The 19,402-nt window shown below is 51.7% G+C and overlaps 1 protein-coding gene across 2 annotated transcripts; it reads right to left on the bottom strand.

Annotated features, from left to right (window-relative positions):
* Nucleotides 1-1,295: 1,295 nt before the first annotated feature.
* MFNG (MFNG O-fucosylpeptide 3-beta-N-acetylglucosaminyltransferase) lies at nucleotides 1,296-15,151 on the bottom strand. Of its 2 annotated transcripts, none has more exons than XM_054813053.1 (8): nucleotides 14,036-15,151; nucleotides 8,637-8,685; nucleotides 8,020-8,122; nucleotides 7,774-7,927; nucleotides 7,218-7,303; nucleotides 5,682-5,847; nucleotides 5,053-5,138; nucleotides 1,296-4,200 (listed from the first exon to the last, which is right to left on the bottom strand). In XM_054813053.1, exons 1-8 carry the CDS (start codon nucleotides 14,381-14,383, stop codon nucleotides 4,131-4,133), a joined length of 1,062 nt encoding a protein of 353 aa, XP_054669028.1. In that variant the 5' UTR covers nucleotides 14,384-15,151; the 3' UTR covers nucleotides 1,296-4,130. The 2 variants fall into 2 exon arrangements, with proteins under 2 accessions (XP_054669028.1, XP_054669029.1); XM_054813054.1 differs by having other exon boundaries at nucleotides 1,296-4,197; nucleotides 14,036-15,149.
* Between the last annotated feature and the right edge of the window lie 4,251 nt (nucleotides 15,152-19,402).

Here is a 19,402-nt window from a genome sequence, read left to right as displayed (position 1 = left end):
TGTAGAGCCCTGGTGGCCTGTGGTGCAAAAGGGCAAGCCAGCTGTCTTGTAGGCTTTTTCAGGGATTGGAGAAAAAAAGAAATTAAATACATGAATGAAAAGAGCTGCTAATCCCACCCCTGGACTGTCTGAAGAGCCTGCATTGTAAGGAAGGGCAGAGGAAGTGTCAAAATTAAGAGGCCAAATCTGCTGTAAGAAATTGAGTATAATTGTTAAATGAAAAGACATCAATTTATCTGGAGTGTTATTTAAAAAAAAAAAAAAAAAAAGAGGAGGAGGTTTGGGGCCAACCAACCTGATCTCACTTCTTCCAGGATTAACTGACTCACAGGCTCATCCTCTGTGCCACTGGTGGGCTACAATTGTCCTGATCACAAAAACATCCAGAGCTGGGGGTCCAGGCAACACCCCCTTTCCTGCTATTGCTGGGCAGCTCCCAAACAGCACTTTCAATGCACAGCTGAAATTCCCATGGTCTCCTCCAAGGCCTCACTTGCTGGTTTCTTTCCTTCCAATCTCCTTTCTTCCTGTTCCTATTTCTCACCTTTTGGCTTCTGTCTCCTGCTGCTCATCTTTTGAAGGCTGCATCTTTAGCAAGAGGCCTGGGGAGAGAGCTGAGGCTGCGATCCAGGTACAAGTTGGGTAAATCCCACAGCGGCTCAGAAATCTGTTTTTCTTCGGCAGCAGAGCTGTTAAGAGGAGTTGGCACCAGAGACAGAAGCATTGTCTAGCGTTGCTATTCTTCTCTCTCCCCTTCAAGCCTTTAGCAACAACTGCAGTTTCCCACCTATTTCAACTAACTTCTCTTTTCCCCCTAAAGAAAGGATAGTCATTAGCATTTTTTTGCACTGTCAAATAGGGGTTTCCTTATAAAAATTCTTCACAGCTAAGGGGAAAGTGAAGAAAGGATATTGTTAACATGAAAGCCTCACTTAATACTTTACATTTCAAATACTGTAACTGCTTTTTTCCCCTCCTTCTCCTTTTTCTGAATCTTCAGTATACAGCTTAAACATCATTAATAGTGTTGGTTGCTATGGTGTTGGGCAGGCAGAGGTCTCTGTACTTGAAACCTTGAACTATACTTAATGTTGTACAACAGCAGGGTCATGCCAACACCTTTGACTTTGACCCAATTTTTCCCAGTAAAATAAAAAGACCATGTCTCCATCCCTTTTTGTTCTTGGAATGTTTTTTTTTTTTCCTGCAATGAGAAAAGGGAGTGTGAGAGAGAGGAGGGAGAGTGATATAAAAAAAGAAAAAGAGAAAGAAAAAAAATTAATAGACCCAGTGGAACCTTTCCAAAAACTTTAACTGTTACATCAGAAAATCATGAAGGATAATAAAAAAAGACAGTCCTCTGAAAAGTTTCACGTGAGATTGTTACTAATTTTCCCAAGCAGCTAAACATTTTAATAAACTAGGAAATGAGACTGTAAAACCACAACATCTGACAGCAAGCCCCAGGGGCAGGAACCATTCCTGAAACTAATTTTAACTCAGGTTTTAACGTTGATCAGATTTCATGTGGTGAATGTCCCCTTAAGCTGTCTCTCTGTTCTTAGAGAAAACCTGGTTTCTTTTGTCGACTCCGAGAAGCTATTTTCTTTCCAGCGCATTGTCGTCACAGGCGTAACAGGACTTTTCTGTCATTCGTTTCTCTACAGCCCAAGAGATGTCCTGCCCCAGACATCTTCTCATCTGCTCTCAGTTTCCTTATGAGACAAGACGTTTTCCACAGAAGTGGCACTTAGCTGCTCCAGCAATGAAGCCCAGTCTTAAACAGGTCCCCATGCAGCCACTCAAGGACTCAACCTATTTAACATCTGATCTTCAGCCATGCAAAAGGCACCAGGCCAGTTCAGACCAGCTGAGGCCAGGATCCAAAGCAGGCTTCCAGTTTCTCTGCTTTGCTTTTCCCCAGGGAGATGAAGCTGCTGTACCAGCTTCTCGTCCTTCTCCAGGCACAAGTTGCATTTTGCTTTGACTGTCAGCAGAACATCTACATATAGGACTGGCTTTTTAACTCAAAGTCTCGATTGACAACAGCTGAAAGTTTGAATGGGGAAAAAGAAGATATCCAGGTAGTGTAGATTTCACTTGAAGACTCTCATTTCTTATCACAGAAGTATTTTTCATCTTCTGGTTGAGTTCATACCAAACCATTTGCCCTGTGGTGCAGGACTTCTTTATGCTGCACCTGTATTCCAATAGTTGGGTGTCTCTGTTTTGAGACACATGGTCCCTAGATTTGCGTAGCTGTGTGAGCCAAGTGCTTTGCACGACTCAAGGAATGCCATTGGCATCAGCTAGCTCCTGTCCCTGCTCAGGATGAATTTCCAGTTCAAAGGCGTGTTGTGCAAGAGAAGAAAGCAGGGCTCTCTGCTGCTTCACAAGCTGGTTAAATGCCGGTAAGAAAGACCAGGCTGGAAAATAGCTCTACAGGCTCCTGTTTTCTGCTCCTCCAGAAATTAAAGTGCTCATTTATTTCTAGATCTCCCTTTTCAGAGGTAGAAGGTCATTGTGACACCTTTCCTTTAAACTTCGTGTGTGCTGTGTAGGGGATGCTGGTGCTTTGGGGGGTGGGAGGAGGCGACAGGGTGGCCAGTTTTCAAAACGGTGGAGGCACATTGATAGTCACCTTGGCTGTTCCATCCCACCAGCAGCAGGCTTAGTCACATCAGCAGCATCAAAGCTGAGCAGCTCTTCGGAGAAAGGGCATTTGTCCTTTCATCTGGAGATTACAGGAATCTTTCACAGATCCCAGCAGTGTGTTTTGAAACACTCTTTAAAGAGAAATACCTGTTTGTGGCACCACCTGCCATTTAAAACAGCCTCTTTGCCTTCCTGCTTTCCCCTGCAACACTCTCCCTCAGCCATTTAACCATGTGTACAAGGACAAAATTGTGCCAAAGTTCATTCCCCAGCAAGCAGAATTGCCCAGCTTTCATGCCAGGCTCTGTACTGAGAAAAAGACTCTCCACTAACATGCCAGAAAGCTTGTAACCTATTTGGGCCTGCTCCTTCCCCCTGTTGCGCTCAGCAGGGACAGCAGGGAGGCAGAAAGCTGCTCTTAGCATCTGGAGGAAAGGAACACAGAGATAAAAAGCTCTTTGCCTTGCTGTTTTCATTCCTTCATGACTTCATTTTTTTTGGTCAGGGCACAGAGAAGATTATAAAGCTGTAACCTCTAATCCGCTCCTGAGCGCTCCTTCTCCATCTCTTCCTTTCTCCTCTCTTTCAGCCAGTTCTAATCCTTTATGTCTCCTCTCTCACAGGTAGGAGTTGGAGTCTAATCTCAGACGACAGGTTGGTAATTAGAGCAAAAGATTATCCTGACCCTATATCAAGAAGGTAAAAAGACAGGAATAATGCAGGGCTATACAAGATCAAGCCTTCAATGTTCAGTGCAGGAACCATCCTCATCTCGGTCTGTCTCCTCCTGGCTCCCTCACCCTACACCCTCTCTTTGTCCCGTAGAGGGGGGAATTCCTGGTTCTCTGTACTTCCTGCCCATCTCCCCTCTGCTGAGAAAGGACTATGCTTTTCCAGTACTCATTCAGTACAGAAATGGTCACATTTTCCATTTCTATAGACCTTGACTAAGCAGAGACTCAGCTAAGGGTCTGTGGCTGGGGAGAGTGGGCGGTGGGGAAAGCACAGGCAGATATGGAGGAAGAGGGCCTGCTCAGAGAGGCGAGAGCCATGACACGCTATCAGCCATCCTCAGTTGGGCACCAGTTACCCATACTCAGGGCTTTTCTAGTCCAGCACAACAAATCCACAGCAAGGAGCAGCAGCAGGTCCCCATCTCCACCCAGATGCCCAGCAGTCACTACCCAGTCCTTGATCTGCTCAGGAAGGAATACTGCTCCCATGCCTTGCACGTATCCCAGCACAGATGGGAAGCCCAACCATGTGTCCAGTCCATATTATCCATCTTCGGGACAGATCTTGTCTCTTGTCCTGCATCACCAGTATTCAGCAAGGACCAAAAAAGCCATCACACAGCCCCAAGACCACCATAGCAAAGGAGAAATTGGGAGCATCAAGCTTCTTCAGTGTCCCACCCACTACATGCACACAAGGAATGGATGTCACCAGGACGCACTGTAGCTGAGGCTCAGGCATCACCAGCCAACAGCCTGCAGGCACCAGGAGGTGTCCGGATAGAGATGGCAGTGGAGTGATCGAAACCTGCTGGGGACAGAGAGAAGGAAGGTCAGGTTACAGTTTTTACACCGGTGCACAGGTGGAGAATGGAAGACCTCTCCCTCACGTCCCATCCCACATCAGGCACCCACCATGCACAACAGAGCTCCAGGACTGGTTGTTCACCTCGAGATGTCTTTTCTCAGCAAAGCTAAGCAGCCAAGATTCCCTCTGACACTTGAATCCAGCTCTGGACCATGAAGCCCAAGCCCATGGCTCACCCTGATCACAGGCAGGGAGATGGGCACTGCACCAGCCCCCACTACACGGTTCTGTTGATGCTCTTTTCATCACCTAGCTGCTTCCCACCCCTGCTATGTCCAGCCAGGAGCTTCCTACCCATGCTCTGCAAATAACAACTTTACGTTTGTTCACTCAAAGCAGAGAAGGTAAATCAAAGAACACTTTTGTTTGCAGTCAGCCTGAAGTGCACCTTTTTCTTTTTTCCCTTCAGTTTTCTCGGCAAAACAAAAAATGAAAAAGCAAGCAGAATTTCCTTTCCTGTGTTTAAAAGAACATTTCTGTTCCTGTCCCAGAGGTAAAAGGTTAGCTTGTTTGGTCTCAAAATGTGAAATAAATGGCAATACTTTTGACTCAGGAACTGTGCAAATAAAATGTTTTGATACTCCTTTTTTTCTCACTCATCCAAAAGGTTTGCAAAGTTTGTAAGCGTTCACAAACAGCTTAATGCTGGTGCGCCCCTCACATAATAAGCCAGGTGACTGCAAGGTTTCTGTCCCTCACTCTAGACCTTCTGCATCCCATTTGGCTGCCTCCCCTTCTCAGCCTATTGCCTGAGGGCTCACACCACAGCAACACCCAAAGCACTCACGCCCGTACCTTGAGGGATCCTCTTGGTGTGAGAAGGGGCCGCTGAGTTCAATAACATTGAGCTTGTTCTCAAAGACACCGTAGCTGAGGGTGACCTGCAAAGAGGGGTGGTGAGAAAGGAGCAGGGAAGATGAGGTGAGTTCAGGAGCAAGGAACTTGCTTTGGGTGACAGAAGCTCCCATTCTGGTTCCTTCTCTGCTGGCTTGGCCTCTGCCTTCCATGTCTCTCCTGTCTTCCTTCCCATGATGGTCCACTGTGCTGGTCCTTCACCTCTCCAAGCCCCCTACACCCCTTGTTATCTCCCGCGCAAGGCAAACATGGTGTCATGTCAAAGACCCTTCCTCAATCAATCTGTTTGTCCTTGTGCCACATTCCCCCCGGGGATGCCCTCAATCCTCCCATCACTCCCCATACATGGGCTCCCCAGCACTGACCCCCGGGGCACTGTGACTGGCATCTCTGCTGCAGGCAACATCCGCTCCTTATTTCAAAGAAGCATTTGTCAGGAAAGCCTCCCCAAAAGAGCAGACAATTGATTCAATCCATGCCAGTCCCACCAAGACAGCAATGCACCTGTAAGCTCCCCTCCACTTCTCCTTCCTCACACACCTCCCTCTTGCTCCATTTCTCCTCCTCACCTGCTGTGTGAGCCGAGACGGGGATATGAGCTGCAGGTTCTCCAGGTGGGAGTGGAAGAGCGCATTGGGCAGCAGCTGCCCGCCGACTTTGCACTCAATGATGTAACCCACAGTGCAGTCATCCGGCAGGCGGATGAGCTCTGAAGTGCTCAGGAAGTTCCTGCCACTGGAAGAGAGTAGGGCTGCGTGGGTTAGGAAAAGGGTAAGAGGGGGATATAGGCATGCACTTGGATGGGAGATTAATGAAGGACTTAATTGAAAACCAGAGTAAATCTTGGAACTAGGCAAGAAATCCCCGAGTTCCACATGCAAAGATTTGGGAATGTGTTTGCTCTCTGACCACTTCCAGCCATGCTGTCCCACTCCCACCAATTGTCGGGTGCTGTCCCTGATACGTATTCAGCTCCTAGGTGAGCTGATGTAGAGAGCAGGCAGACTTTGCTGAGTCACTTTTCTACCCGTTTGGTGCGCTGCACTGAGTCCCTGAGGGGTCAAACAAGCCAGCACAAGAGAAACAGTGGGACTACATGGCCAGGACCAGAAGAGAAGAAACTGGACAGTCTCGTGCAGCTTGAATAAGTCATCCATGGCTCCACTGTAATGTAACGCCACACGTTTGGCCATCCTTTGATGACAGCCTAAACCAAATTTTAAGACTCCTTTAACTGGAAGCAGCCACACAGCATGAAGCATTGTCTACTATAACACCTCTCAGGTAGGTCAAATGTGTTTTAAGCATTTTAACACAGTAGTGGCAGACTTTATGCCAGGTTAGGCATTATCTATCCATGCCACTTTCATTTTACCCTAGATCACAGATCATCCTGCTGTCTGGGTCTACCATAAAATACATATCACGGGCTTCAGCTAAACCAGCCACCTGGTGTGGATCGGATCTGTCTTTCTGGGTATGCACAGATCTGGTTACGGCTGGCACAGCCATTGCCTATCAGTGCATATGCATATAGGCTGTGATATAACCTAGGGCATCATGGAAAACATCATCTTGCTGTAGGCTGGTCTAACACAAGACCCCGGGACCTACCTCTGTTCTCCGCGCAACAAGCTGAGGAAATGACTGTAAGAAGCTGAAGAGGGTTTGGGGTTGGGAAATGGGAAATTGGCTCAGGAAGGCGGTACCAGAGGTTGGAAAGAGGCAGATTAAGGGGAGAGGAGATAGGCAGACAGGGAAAATACTTAGGAAAAGTGTCAGAGGAAGCTAAAAGGGACAGGAAGGAGTGTGGGGGGATAACCAAGAGCTAAAAGGAGTCGGGGAGAGGGGAGTATGTCATCCTACAGTCATGTTTGCTGACCTGCCTGCTCTTGCCTCTTTTTAATCAGGTGGCAGACCCACCTACTACAGTCTTCCTCCAGTCCCACCTGCTTGCAGATGCGTAGCATGTGGCACTCTGCACCCTCGTAAATGTCCTTGCAAACACCACATACACGAAGGCAGATCTGACGCTGCTAGGAATTAATGTGCGGCCGTGCTCCTCATCCCCAAAGGCTCCCATACTCACCAGCTGCACAGCTCACCTGGCCCACGGCACCATCTTGCTTGCCAGCTTGCGGCTGATGCAGAACCCAGCCCCTCCTGTGGCAAACCAGAAGCGCACAGATTTCTGGAGAGAAACAGCAGAGAAAATCAATGGCAGAGGCTCAGATGATACCATACTCCCTGAGATGGGAATGCTGGAAACCTGGCTTTGATGCCAGGATAAACACAGCCCTATTGTCACTCCAGACCCCTGACTGCTTCCCAGAAGAAGGACTTGCCAGAAGTACAGCTTAGATTTTGACCTCCTCATATTTGGAGCGGCCAAGTTCCTGCTGACAGCAGCAGGTGGGCTGCCCAAGGCAAGCTTATCTCCTGGCAGACAGGTACCCAAAGGCACAGCAGCAACGTGGGACTTTTCCGCTAGGTAGATCGGATTGAGTCAACACCTACAACCATGTTCAGACAAGACTGGCGAGTTTTCAGCTGTTGCCTGTTGCTGTTGGGACCTGTCTCTCCTTGGGGTACATCTACCACCAATGAGCCAGAGCACTAAAAACAACCCATCAGCGCCCACACCACCGCAGCAGGCTGTACCGTCTGGTTGTTTGGCAGCGTTTCAGAGGCCCGGATGGGTCGGTTCAGGCTGGGTTTCCCCAGGTAAATGTCCCACGTCGCAGAGTAGGAGGACAAGAGCTTCAGGAGGGCCCGAAGGTTCAGGTAGTTGTCATCATCCAAATGGCAGAACCAGCTGGGGGAAGATGGGAATGAAGACACAAGAGGTTTGAATTAAGAGGGGTGCTTCTTGCTCTCACAGGTACCCCCACGGCAGCCCTGCCTCACCTCCGGCCACTGGCCAGGAAGGCATCGAACTCGGCGGCCATCTTGCAGGAGAGGGCCAGGTGGCTGTGCTCGGCAGAGCAGTTGGTGAAGATCGCATGGTCACCTGCCGGGAGAAAGCAAGCTGTGGCTCAGGGCCAGACCACTTCATACGGTCACGGTGAGGACCTCTGGGCGGGAGGGAAGGGGTTTGTTCACAGCTAATCTTGCATCCCCCCAGACAGGCATCAGAGCCCGCGGTGACGTGGGCTCCATCCTTCCCTGTACCAGGAGATGAAATTTGGAGAAAGCCAAGCATCTTGGCCAAAACTACAACACCTGCTGACTGCACTTCCACCCTGCCAGCCAGGGTGTGGGGGCTTAAGGGCTCTCTCATGGGCTGCTTCCACCTGTGGATGATTTAAGGCAGACAGCACCCTGCCTCCAGTTGGCTGCATGCCCTGGGGTAAGCCAGCTAAACCAGGTCATCACCACTGCACCTTGGGGTCCTCCCATGGGACATGGCGAGGGGTGTGCTTCAAGGGGCAGCGCTGGCATAGGAGAGCCAGCCTTCATGCCAGGCTGTGGCAGTTCAGAGACTGAAGGTGGGGGGGAGGTGGCATTATAGCACAGGTCGTTACCCATTCTCCTTTTCAGGGCATCATCTTCTTCGTCGGTGAAGATGTAGGTCTGGGGAAACAAGGAAAGGTTACTCCCAGGGCTGGAGCTGGTGCTGCTCCTGGCCACCCACTTGGCCACCCACTCCTTCCTCCCCACAGCTGGACATGCTTGCCATGGTCACCTCACTCCATCCTCTGCTGCCATGCCCCCATCCCAGGCAGCAGTTGAGCAGAGGGATGGCCGCTCTCTCCCTTCCTGCATGGCACAATCATCAACGCTTGTGTGGCTTCATTTCCCTCCCGTCCCACCACCTTAGGATCAGGGAGAAGGGGACCTGTGAGGGAGCCCTGGCTTAGGTGTCGGTGGTAGAAAAATGAAAGCACTGTGGTTGAATGATGGTCGGGTTAAAAGGAGAACATCTGTTTGTGTGTTAAGTGTGCACAGCCCCCTGCTGCTTCCCGCCTCCTCCTCCTCCTCTTCCACCACCCCCAGGCCTCTCTAATCCCTCTCTCTGCCATTATGTGGCACATCTCCCCCTATTCAGGGCCAGGCGAGGATCAGGGCTGGTGGAGAAAAGCTTTCCTCAGGCAGAAAATGAGCTTTCATGAAATCAAAAAGGAGTCGCGAGCCGTAAACAGTCTCTCCACCAGCTGCCCACAGGCTGGTTAAACGCAGCACCTGGGCAGGGACAAAGGGGACGAGGCAGGCAGACAACCGCTCCAGGAGCCATCATTGCTCCCAAAGGCTCTGAGAAGATGAGAGTCTCTGCATCTCCCCACACCCACCCAGCATTTGGGAGATATGCCCCCATCAGGAGGACACGGCAAGAGAAATGTTCTGCACGTGAAAAGAAAGCAACGAAGGACCCTCAGAGACCACCTGGCTTGAGCAGAGGCAGCAGGATGGTTTCATGATCTCAAATGTACGTGCTACAGCGACTTGGCAAATTACCCTCCAGCAGCTGAGCTGCAGCAACGGGCCATGCACACACTCCTACCCCACCCCACTGGTAAAGTCTCTAAGTTAAAACCACTTTAAAGGTGATCACGGGACAAGAAGCAATTCGCTAGGTCTCAGGTAAAGGAGTCGCTCTGGGTCAGGGGACCGTATCACCACCTTCAGGCAAGGCAGGGATTGTCACTGGCATGGGATTTCCCTCGCTAGCGTGTCAGAGCCAGAAATTTCCACTATGACAAATATTTCATCTTAAGAAAAATGTTCTGAAACCATTGAAACTTTCTGACATTTTCAAAAAAACAGAAACGTTGTTGCTGGAAATTACTTGCTTACAGATATAAAATTAGCTAATAAACATCATATCTGACTGACTTAAAACAGGAATCTATCTTTTCCCAGATTTTCTACTTGGTTCCTGCTTTCCTCTTGATGCAAGGTGGGAAATACTTTTTTGCAGACACCGGACATGTTTCTGTGGGAGCCCAGGGATGAAGGGGCATTGTCACCCCAGACTCTCCAAAAGAACTGGAAAAAGGTGCTAAGAGTGTGCGGGCTAGGCAAATCTCATTTCTCTGGCTCTCCCAAACTCTGATCTCCATGGTACACCCAGCTGCAGTACTCCAGAGATGCTGGCATGTGTGTCCTGGCTCTGTCCTGAAGGAGACACAGCACAGGCAGCTGCCTGCATCCTCATCTCTCCATCCCTCATGCTTCCGAGAGCGGGAAATCTGGAACAGCAGCTGCTGCCGAAATCTGAGCGACTGCTGCCGTGTGTCCCTCAGCAAAGCTGCACATGATGGCTGAGATGGGAGAGAGGGAGAAGGGCCCCGGCTAAAAACCTGCCTGGAGAGCATTTGGCCCAGTTACACAGGTCTTTCTCAAGAAGACACCAGCTGCTGTTGTCCATACTAATGGAGCCTGGAAGAGATTTAGAAGGTCACTCTGGCCACACCAGAGCTACTGTCCCCATTGGGGATGTGCAAGCAGAGGAACACCCAGTGTCACTTGTGTCCCTGCAGGCAAATGAGGTGGACAGAAGCAGCCTCCCCACAATATCCACCCTCCTGTTCTTCACCAGACCATCTCTATGGGGCCATGCAGGATCTCCTGTCATGGTGCCCCAGCGCTCATGGGCTGCCCACTCTGGCAGGCAGCCCGTAGGTTTGTGGAGCAGCCATTCAGCCACAGCTTCCCACTCGCCTCCTGCACCACGTCACCCCCAGCACGGTTCCTCCTGCCAGGGATGGGGGGTAATCACAGAGCCCAGCTCCCATATGCACTGAGAGCAGCCCAGGGTGGCTGTCACTGCTGCTGCAGGACAGCCAATCTGGGCTTGAGGTGGGATGCAGCACAGAAGGCATCCCTCCGTTCTAGAGCCAAGAAGATGGCTGGATAGGAACGGATGTCTGGTGGACGGCAGTGCCAGCAGTGATACAGAGTCACTGGTGTCCAACAGCTTTGCCTGGCAGTTCTCCATGCCCATGCAATTGATGAACACTAGACTTTGAGGCCCCCTCACCCCAAACTGGGAAAGTAGCCTAGCAAGGCAAAACTAGGAGAAGGGAATAAAGATTTGGAATCTGACAAGCCATGACCACATCCATTTCCCAGGTTCCCAGGGTATCCCTCCTCCAGGAAGAAACAGCCTCCAAAATTGGTGCAGCTGGGCAGGAAGCTGTTCCCCTGCCCGGAGAAGAGATTAAAAATCTACAGTGTGTTCACAACACTGAAATATGTAAAGCCAGTTTAGGATGGGTCATTTAAAGGTTTCATTTCAATCGGTTGGATGCTAGAATTATTTTACATTACCAAACAAAATTTCAGACCAGAAACCTAGACTTATCTCCATCAAAACTACTGGGGCCAAGAATGTAAGCTACTCTAAGATGCTGTCCAGCCTAAACAGTCATCAAAACCAACACTTTTGTTTAGATGAAGCCTTTTCTGAGGAAATTACTTCCACATCAAGCTCCAGTGGAAAGCTTGTTGTGGATCAGTTCTCAAGAGGCAAAACATGGTCCAACTTCCAGTGAAGAGCACCCACCCCACACTTCCCCTTCCCTGTCTCCCACCAGCTGCATATCTTCTCTTCTGTTTAGACACTGCAGTTTCAGGAAAAACATCTCTCTCTCTTATTGTCTATCCCAACAGAGTCCAATATAGAGGACTTTTAATTTGGCTCCTGTACAGACTGTCCTAGCCATAAAACCCACAGCTGTTCCTGCCTCCTGTTACGGTCACCTAAGCCTGACCTGTGAGGTCTGGGTTGCTTCCTCCGGGAGGACACCATGCAGGTAATCAGCTGTGAAACCAGGCTTGGCATCAGCAGCATGGCCAGCTGCTAAAATTTCCCCGCTGGCCACCTGCAGAGAAGGACCCACTGAATCGGTCTTCAGCCATAAGTAAGGGTGAGTGAGACAGCAAGACAGTGGGTCAGCCCTAGGAGGAGGCAGTCTCTGCACATCAGGGCTTCTGAGACCTGGATCTCTCCAAGACTGGCTCTTAAAGCCTATGCCCCTCCATAAAGACTCATTAATAGGAGGTCTGGTGCCCTATCCCTGGCCCCACAACTATTAAATGTCCTTTGCAAATCAGGAGCTATCTTTTTTTTTTGCTAAGTAAGGTTTATATATTGTCAATTTTTCAAAACTAACCCTTTCTCCTACCTACAAACCCCCCTCCAGCAGCAGTATATTTAAAAAAAAAAAAAAGGCTTTTGACTTTCATGTACTTCTCTTTACCTCCTGCCCCGCCCCCGCTCCCCTACCCTGAAGGCCATTTAGTAAAAAAAAGCAGAAGAAAAACATGGAAAATTGAGCAGGCGGGGAGGAAAATACTGAGCTTGCAACAAAAATTGATAACAATGAAAAAACACTGTTTAAAAATGATTGACGCTCCTGCTCTACCCTTCCTTCCTATTCTCCTACTTAGTCTGTGAAGCTTTCCTAGAGGCTGGCAGCAGCGTGGAAAATTCAACACCTCTTCCCAGGTTTGGACATCGTTTGCCTGCCAAACAGAGAGACTGATGAATCTGGGGAGGTATTATCTAATTCCTGTCATCAGCAGAACGGCCAGGCACCTGTTTGCTAAATGCACGAGGAGGGAAAGGCGAGCTGCTCCTTAAAAACCCACTCCAAAAGCCCCAGTCACAATATCTTAATGCCAGTGCAGCCGTGTCGTTGGGTTTGGTTTCTCCGAAGAGCTGCTGGGCTGAGGTCAGGCAGAGAGAAGTGCGTCTGGAGGAGGAAGCAAGGCATCTCAGATGCTGAGCGGGACATGCAGACAGGAGAGGAAGTGTGCTCAAAATAGGACATGGCTTCCTGTGACGACCACAGCAGACCAGACAGTTGCAGCACCATCAAGTGGAAAACCACCCTTACCCAGAAAACCCTGCATTGCTTCAAGCATTCTCCTACCCAATACCTCCGCCCCCATCCCCCTCCCTTGCCAAGGCTTGAATTTGTCTTCTAGGCCCATCACACATGGGCAGAGGCAAAAAAACCCCCAACAACCTTTAGGGGCAGCCACAGGATTTCTTCTTTCTTGAGGAGCAGCTCTACGAGGGAGGGAGAAAAGTGCCTGGGCTCTGGGGAGTACTTCTGCCCACCAGTAAGCCAGTCTGCACAGCACCACCAACGTGGTGCCCCACACCAGTTCCTCTAACAGGAAGGAAACTCTCCAAACTCTGCTTTAGCAAAGAGTGAAAAAATCAGACCCCCAGTTAAAAAAAAATAAAAATTTAAAAAGTCAAATATAGACACACATCACTTCAAGATTGTGCACGTGAGGGGATCTACCCAAGACAGCAAGGCATGGATTGTGCTGATGTGCTGGGGAGTGAACAGGGCTGTAAACACCCCTGCTGCACCCACGTCCTGCAGCCTTGGTCTCCTGCCTGCTGCACCACACCATCCTGGGGCAAAGGGTGCCCAGGCGCAATGCAGGCATCCTGATGGAGGGCCAGGGGGAGCCACTTGGCTCAAAACCTAGCAAACTCATGGCACTAGGAGGTAGAAAACCACCTTTTCAGACAGACAGACCCAGGACAATCTGTGCTCTCAGTCTGGTGTGGGCCAGGCAGTCTGCAGCCCCTGGTGTTATTGGATAAAAAAGGGAAATTCAATCTCCTCCACCTCAGGCTGAAAGAGTCAGGCTTAGGTTAGGGACAGGTGATGCCTGATAAGAGCACTTGTCCTCCCAGCCTTCATGGGAAGGGCCCACACAAGCTCTCCATCCTCCCTGCCAGCTTTTCCCATGAACCAGCTACCAGTGAAACATTTTGCTGGGTAGCATCCCCCTTTCAACATGAACAGAAGTGAGAATTAGGGAAAATGAGGCAAAGTGCTGGATGGGACTGTAGTGCCCAGCCTTCCCTTCCTTTGGCCTTTATCCCCCCCACTGACACCCTGTCCCTGCCCCGTTAACCAAACGCCCCTTCTCTAGCTCAAATCCACACGCTCACCTGCTCTCTTGCTCGGGATATCCACGTGTCCAGGAGCAGCTCCATCCTGCTCTGGTGAAATCTCTTGGTTGTCTTCACAGCTATGAAGATGTCCCCAAGGGTCAGGCTTCCCTCAGTCCTGTATCCCTCCGGAGGATGGACTTGCAGGTCCTTCTGGTTCCTGCTATCACCTACCGTGGCATCCTCTGGGCTCACTTTGTTCCGTCGCCCTAGCTTCTCCGACATCCCCTCCCTGAGCCCTGGGTACCGAGCTGTTTCTGGAGCCCCACGGTGCCGCACGGAGAGGAGAGCCACACTGACAAGGAAGACTGCGGCTCCAGAGAGACCACGGATGAGCCGACGGCCCATGGCTCCCAAATTGTTCCTGCTGCAGCTGGTATCGTATCAAACAAGGACAACCTCTGTCCGTACCTCCATGTGAAGCTGTCCGCTCCTCTCAAAGCCTCTGAAGGGGCAGGACAAGGCGAGGGTGAGGTCTGAATAGGATGTGGCCAAGGAATAGGGTGGGTGAAGACCAGAAAGCCAAAGAGACAGCAGCCCCAGAGGATACTGGTGAAGCAGGGGGAATTTTCAGACTAAGAGGGCTTACGACCCAGCACGGCAGGGACACGTGATGGGAAAATACTCCGAGGTGACTGGTAGGTGGCTGGTACAGCCTGCCAGGAGGAAAGTGAGCATCCCACTCCCGGTGGAGAGGCCGAGGGTCGCAGGCTGGGGGTCGAGGGGGCAGCAAAGGAGATCAGAGCCATCAGTGGGGAGTCTGGACAGAAAGCATCAGTTCCTCAGAAGACACCAGCCTGCACATCCAAGCCAGGGGCTGCGGGGCAAAGGCGAGCGGCTGGCGCTGGGCTGCAGGGAAGAGGCCGGGTGCCATGCACGCAGGACGTCTGCCTCTCCACCTGCTCCCTCCGTGCAGTTCGCTCTTGCTCCCTGCCAGCCCCGGCCCCGGCCCCGGTCCCGCCTCCGGGCACGGGGCGGGGCGCCAGCCCCGGGGGAGGAAGAGGATGGAGGGTGGAGAGTGGAGGGGCAGAGCCCTGGGTCTGTCACTGCGTTTGCCTCACCGGACATGCCCAGGCTGGGACATCTCCGAGGTGACTAGCAGCTGATGTGGGAGGACAAACCTGTTGCTTGACCGTTTTTCCCTGCTCCTCTGTGACAGCCCAGCCCGATCTCTGCGGCACTGCTCAGCTCTCTGCTCTTGTGGGAGGAGGGGAAGGTGACACGGATGTGGGCGCGAGTGATGTTAAGGCGCAGGGTCCTATATTGTTCTTGGGAGGAACAATGTTCCCCCAGGAATTCCCCCAGCCCCAGACTTTTCCTGTGGGCGCTGCTCTGAATTACCGCCCCCCGCTTTAACCCTACTCTGCCTCCCCAGCGCAGGACTGCGTGTCCCCTGCTGCCCCTCAAATGCCCCAGAGTCTCAAACTAGGGTCTGACACTCACTGCTGACGCCTGTCTCCCCAAACCATGACCCTGCCCCCTTCACTCTGCCTCCAGCCACCATCCCTCCCCACCATCCCAATCGCACGTCCCCACCAGGGATGCCCAAGGGCAGTCTGCTGCCCAGGTGGGTGCAGAGCTGGTGACACTCACAGGAACAGGTACACCGGCACCAGAGAGTGTGAGGGAGGGCCTGCTGCCTCCCTTTCAATATCCATGGCTCAGCATCACCATTGGATTTATATCCCACCCAGGTGCTTGCCCTGCAGCAGGGCTGAGCTCAGTGACTTGTTCCTTGTGGCTCTTGTGCTACCCAAGATGCTTCCTTTTCCCCTTTCCCAGGCAAGAAAGAGGGAGGGGGGTGCTCTCCCTTCTCCCAGAGAGTCCCACAAGCAGAGGAGGAAACTGGTGACTCCAGCTTACCACCACCACCCACCACCAGGCATGGCTGTACATCTCCTCCATGCCACCTTCATCCCAACCTTCTGGCTCCCAACAAGGCCAATAAGGCCAGGAGGGCAGTCTGGGGCCACGACACAGAGTGTATGGAGGGTTGCTGAGCAGGTCCTGCATGGAGAAGGCTTTCCCCAGGGACAGGGATATCAGAGACCCTCAAAAGGCCTAAGAGCCCCTCCCAAGACAAAGGCAGGAAATTTTGGGGTCAGCACCACTGATGGCTGCATACTGTTGCTGGTTCAGTCAGATATAGGGTGGATGACCATGAAGACCCTCCTTCACGCTACCTCTAGGCCAGTTTACAGAGCAGCCGGGGGGTACAGAAAGGCCGGGGAGGGGGATGATACCCACACCCCCACCCCAGCTTCCCTGTGGCAGCGAGCGTGGGGACAGCAGGACGGTAGTGCTCTACATAAGCTGCCGAAATCAGAGCGCCTCCTCAGGGAGCTGCAAGCTGTGGGCATCCAATCTCAGCATACCAAAAAAATAAAAATAAAAAGTAATAAGACAAGGACCCGGGGGAAATGTGGTGGGGACATGGCTCCATGTGGCAAAGGGCTCCCCCGTGCACATGTCAGATCACGGGACCTTAGAAAAGGGGGTGAGAGCAGGGATCAGGGCCCCTCTGTTCCATGTTCCCACCATGTGTCCCAGCACAGACACTTTCCAGGCACACAGGAAATACCTCTCTGCAGGGCTAAACCTGTCTGCTCAGTTTCCCCAGGACTCACACACACTCTTTCACCCCAGCCCTGTCCACAACTTTTTTCTTTTGTAAGGAAGAAACCACTGAATGCACTTCTCCTCCCATGTATTTCTCAAAGTCTCCAAGACTCCTAGCCTTGTCCTGAAGAGCATCTCCAGAGCATCTCCCACATCCCTTTGGAGGGTCCCTTCAGGTTTTATTTTTAGCTCCCTTGGAACAGTGATGCTTTCTTACACTGATTTGGGGCAGAGAGGGAATCATTCACCTTCAGGCCTTACATTACTGCAGGGATATGAAGCTGGTATGACTGATCCACTGCCTCTGTGCTAAATACTGGGATTACTCCCGTGGCTACCTGCTGCCCCTGAACCAGAAATTAACCTTCCCAGTGCTTCAGCTGCACGCCAGCAGCCCCAGGCATCTGTAAAGGCAGCTTCCATGGCTCCCAGACATCCTGCAGCACCTCCCAGCCCTGGCCTAGGAGATCATCTGTGAAGGAAGGGGGGACACAAGCAGAGGATCCTTAGTGATGTCCCCAGAAGACATACAAATATGATTCAAAGGTACCTTGTACAGAGCATAGTGCCGGGCAGCGGAATAGGTCAGACCCAACCACGTACAAACCAGAACATGCCCAATGCTAGAGGTGAGCACAGCCTGCTGCTTGTGCTGTAGGACACCTGTTTCTTCTGGGGTGCCAGGGATGGTGGGGCATTTGGTGCCCAATCCTGCCCCACAGTGGGGCTGGCTGACCCATCATTGGGGGGTGCATGGGACAGAGACCCCATATTGCTGCAGCTCTGCTGGGGCAGCGTGGAAACAGTTAGTGATTTCCCAGGGCAACACACAGGCCGCCTTGCTGATCCTCTCCCTGGAGGGAGGTACCTTGTTCTCAGTGACTGTTACAGGGGCTTGCACAAGGCTATTACAGCTCGTAATTGGTGCCCAGGGCTGCAAATTGCATTCTGCCTGTTACCTAACCCGTGACTCATTCCTCTGACCAGGCAGCCGCCCCCCAGAGGTACAAAGAAGGTGGGCTGGGGTGTAGTCATTTATGTTTGCCTTGGAGCTCTCTGCCCTGCTTCTCACCCGTGTCCAGAACAAGTTGAAGCTGGATTTTGAAAGCCTCAGGGGAGACATGACGGATGAAGAGAGGACCTAGAAGAAGCCTGGGAGCAGGCGAGGCAGTGCCGCCTGCTGCTTGGAGAGCTGGGTACTGCCAAGCTGCCTCCCAGCAACCTCCCTTTGCCTCCCTTTCCCTCCTGCTGAAAACACTGATGGCCTCAGGAAGTGCTGGGGGACATCTGTTTATTTGGGATTACCCAAAATGGGGGGGGGGGCTTGCTGTTAACCACCCTCAGATTAGGCCATAGAGCTGGGGCTGGTTTCAGGGCCAGCAGGGGCAGGAGGAATTGTCAAGCCCTGAATCAGAGTGCCTCATGCAGAGCGTTTTCCCTGGGTACTCAAGCGCTACATTTTTCCCTGCAAAGATACGGGCTCTAATCTCCAAATCCACACCGGGATGGAGTAGAGCTTGCTTTGGGACTTGTCTTCTCATCAGCTCAACAAAAGTCCCACTTTGTTTGCCTGCAGGGCAGGCACCCTCCCAGGGGGCTGGCTGTGCTGGGATGCTCAGGCTGCATCCCCTGGAATGGATGTCATTTGGGAGCTTTCATCTGGAGCTGTGTTACACCAGTTCCCCCTTCCCTGGGAGCAGAGCTGCATCGCTCCAGGGCAGATCTGGGACTTTGCTCTACATTTGAGTGACTGCAGGTTAAAGTATTTTCGTTTTCTTTCCTCCCCCCTTCATTCTCGTCCTGATAAAAGACACAGGCAACTGGTTTAGAGCCTGAAATAACACCTCACAGGGGACTCATGAAGATCAGCAAGTTAATCTTCGCTCAGAGCTTCAAAAGTGCATGGCACTAGCAGTGCTCTAATCACAGGGGCGAGGACACAGAGAGGACTTCACTCTCTGGGGTTGGTTGCCCATCTTCTCCCATCAACCCCAGGAGCAGTGGGCTCAGCCCTCTGCCTGGCCTCATGCCCCACAGAGCCTCCCGGAGCCACAGACCCTATTTTCCTCTTGCATCATCCATCAACCACCACGACCACCTCTCCATGGCATGGGTATCCTGGCACCTCTTTCCCATAGCAGGGCTGATAACGGTGATTGGTTAGGTGTCATGACCATGCTAGGGTGGGTGAGCATGGCTGCTGCTACCCAAACTGCTCATCTTCCTTCTGCCAGAGTCTGAACCTTCACTTGGCCCCGTGTCGGTCAGAACAGCCACCACTGGAGAGGCAAGAGGATTCCTGCTCTCCTGGCAGTGTGGCTGAGCTTACTCACTGTTGTCCCCCAAGAGGACAAGATGGCTGGCCTGTCACTTCACAATAACCAGGGCATGGAGAGATGTGAAGCTCTAGGTACCTCAGCCAGACACATCAAGAGAGCTTTTCCCTGGCTTTCCCTGAACAACCTGGCCAATATCAGCACTAGGGAGAGGCAAGGCACTGAAAAACAAGGGGCAAGTAGAAACAGGACGGAGCTAGGTCTGTGGCATGCTCAACTTGTCCTCTCCCCACACCTCTTGCTGCCCTACAACAGCAAGAGCAGTGCTCCCTCCTTCCCCTGGAGGGCTGGGCAGTTGGGCCTCAGCTAGAGGAGAAATATACCCCGTCACACATCACCCAAACCTTCCCAGTAACACACAAGCCCACAGCCTGCCACCCATTCCCATTATGAATGGTATTTAATTCTCCTT

This window comes from Grus americana, chromosome 1, assembly GCF_028858705.1.
Source record: "Grus americana isolate bGruAme1 chromosome 1, bGruAme1.mat, whole genome shotgun sequence".
NCBI lineage: Eukaryota > Metazoa > Chordata > Aves > Gruiformes > Gruidae > Grus > Grus americana.
The sequence above is the reverse complement of the archived record's forward strand: the minus strand, read 5'-3'. Positions and strand labels throughout refer to the sequence as shown.

Excerpts from the sequence above, each read along its gene's own strand:
- MFNG (XM_054813053.1), bottom strand. The coding sequence starts at position 14,383 with ATGGGCCGTCGGCTCATCCGTGGTCTCTCTGGAGCCGCAGTCTTCCTT. Across the intron at positions 8,686-14,035 it reads TATCCCGAGCAAGAGAGCAG|ACCTACATCTTCACCGACGA; the intron begins GTGAGCGTGTGG and ends TTGTTTCCCCAG. Across the intron at positions 5,848-7,217 it reads AAGATGGTGCCGTGGGCCAG|TGGCAGGAACTTCCTGAGCA; the intron begins GTGAGCTGTGCA and ends ACTCTCTTCCAG.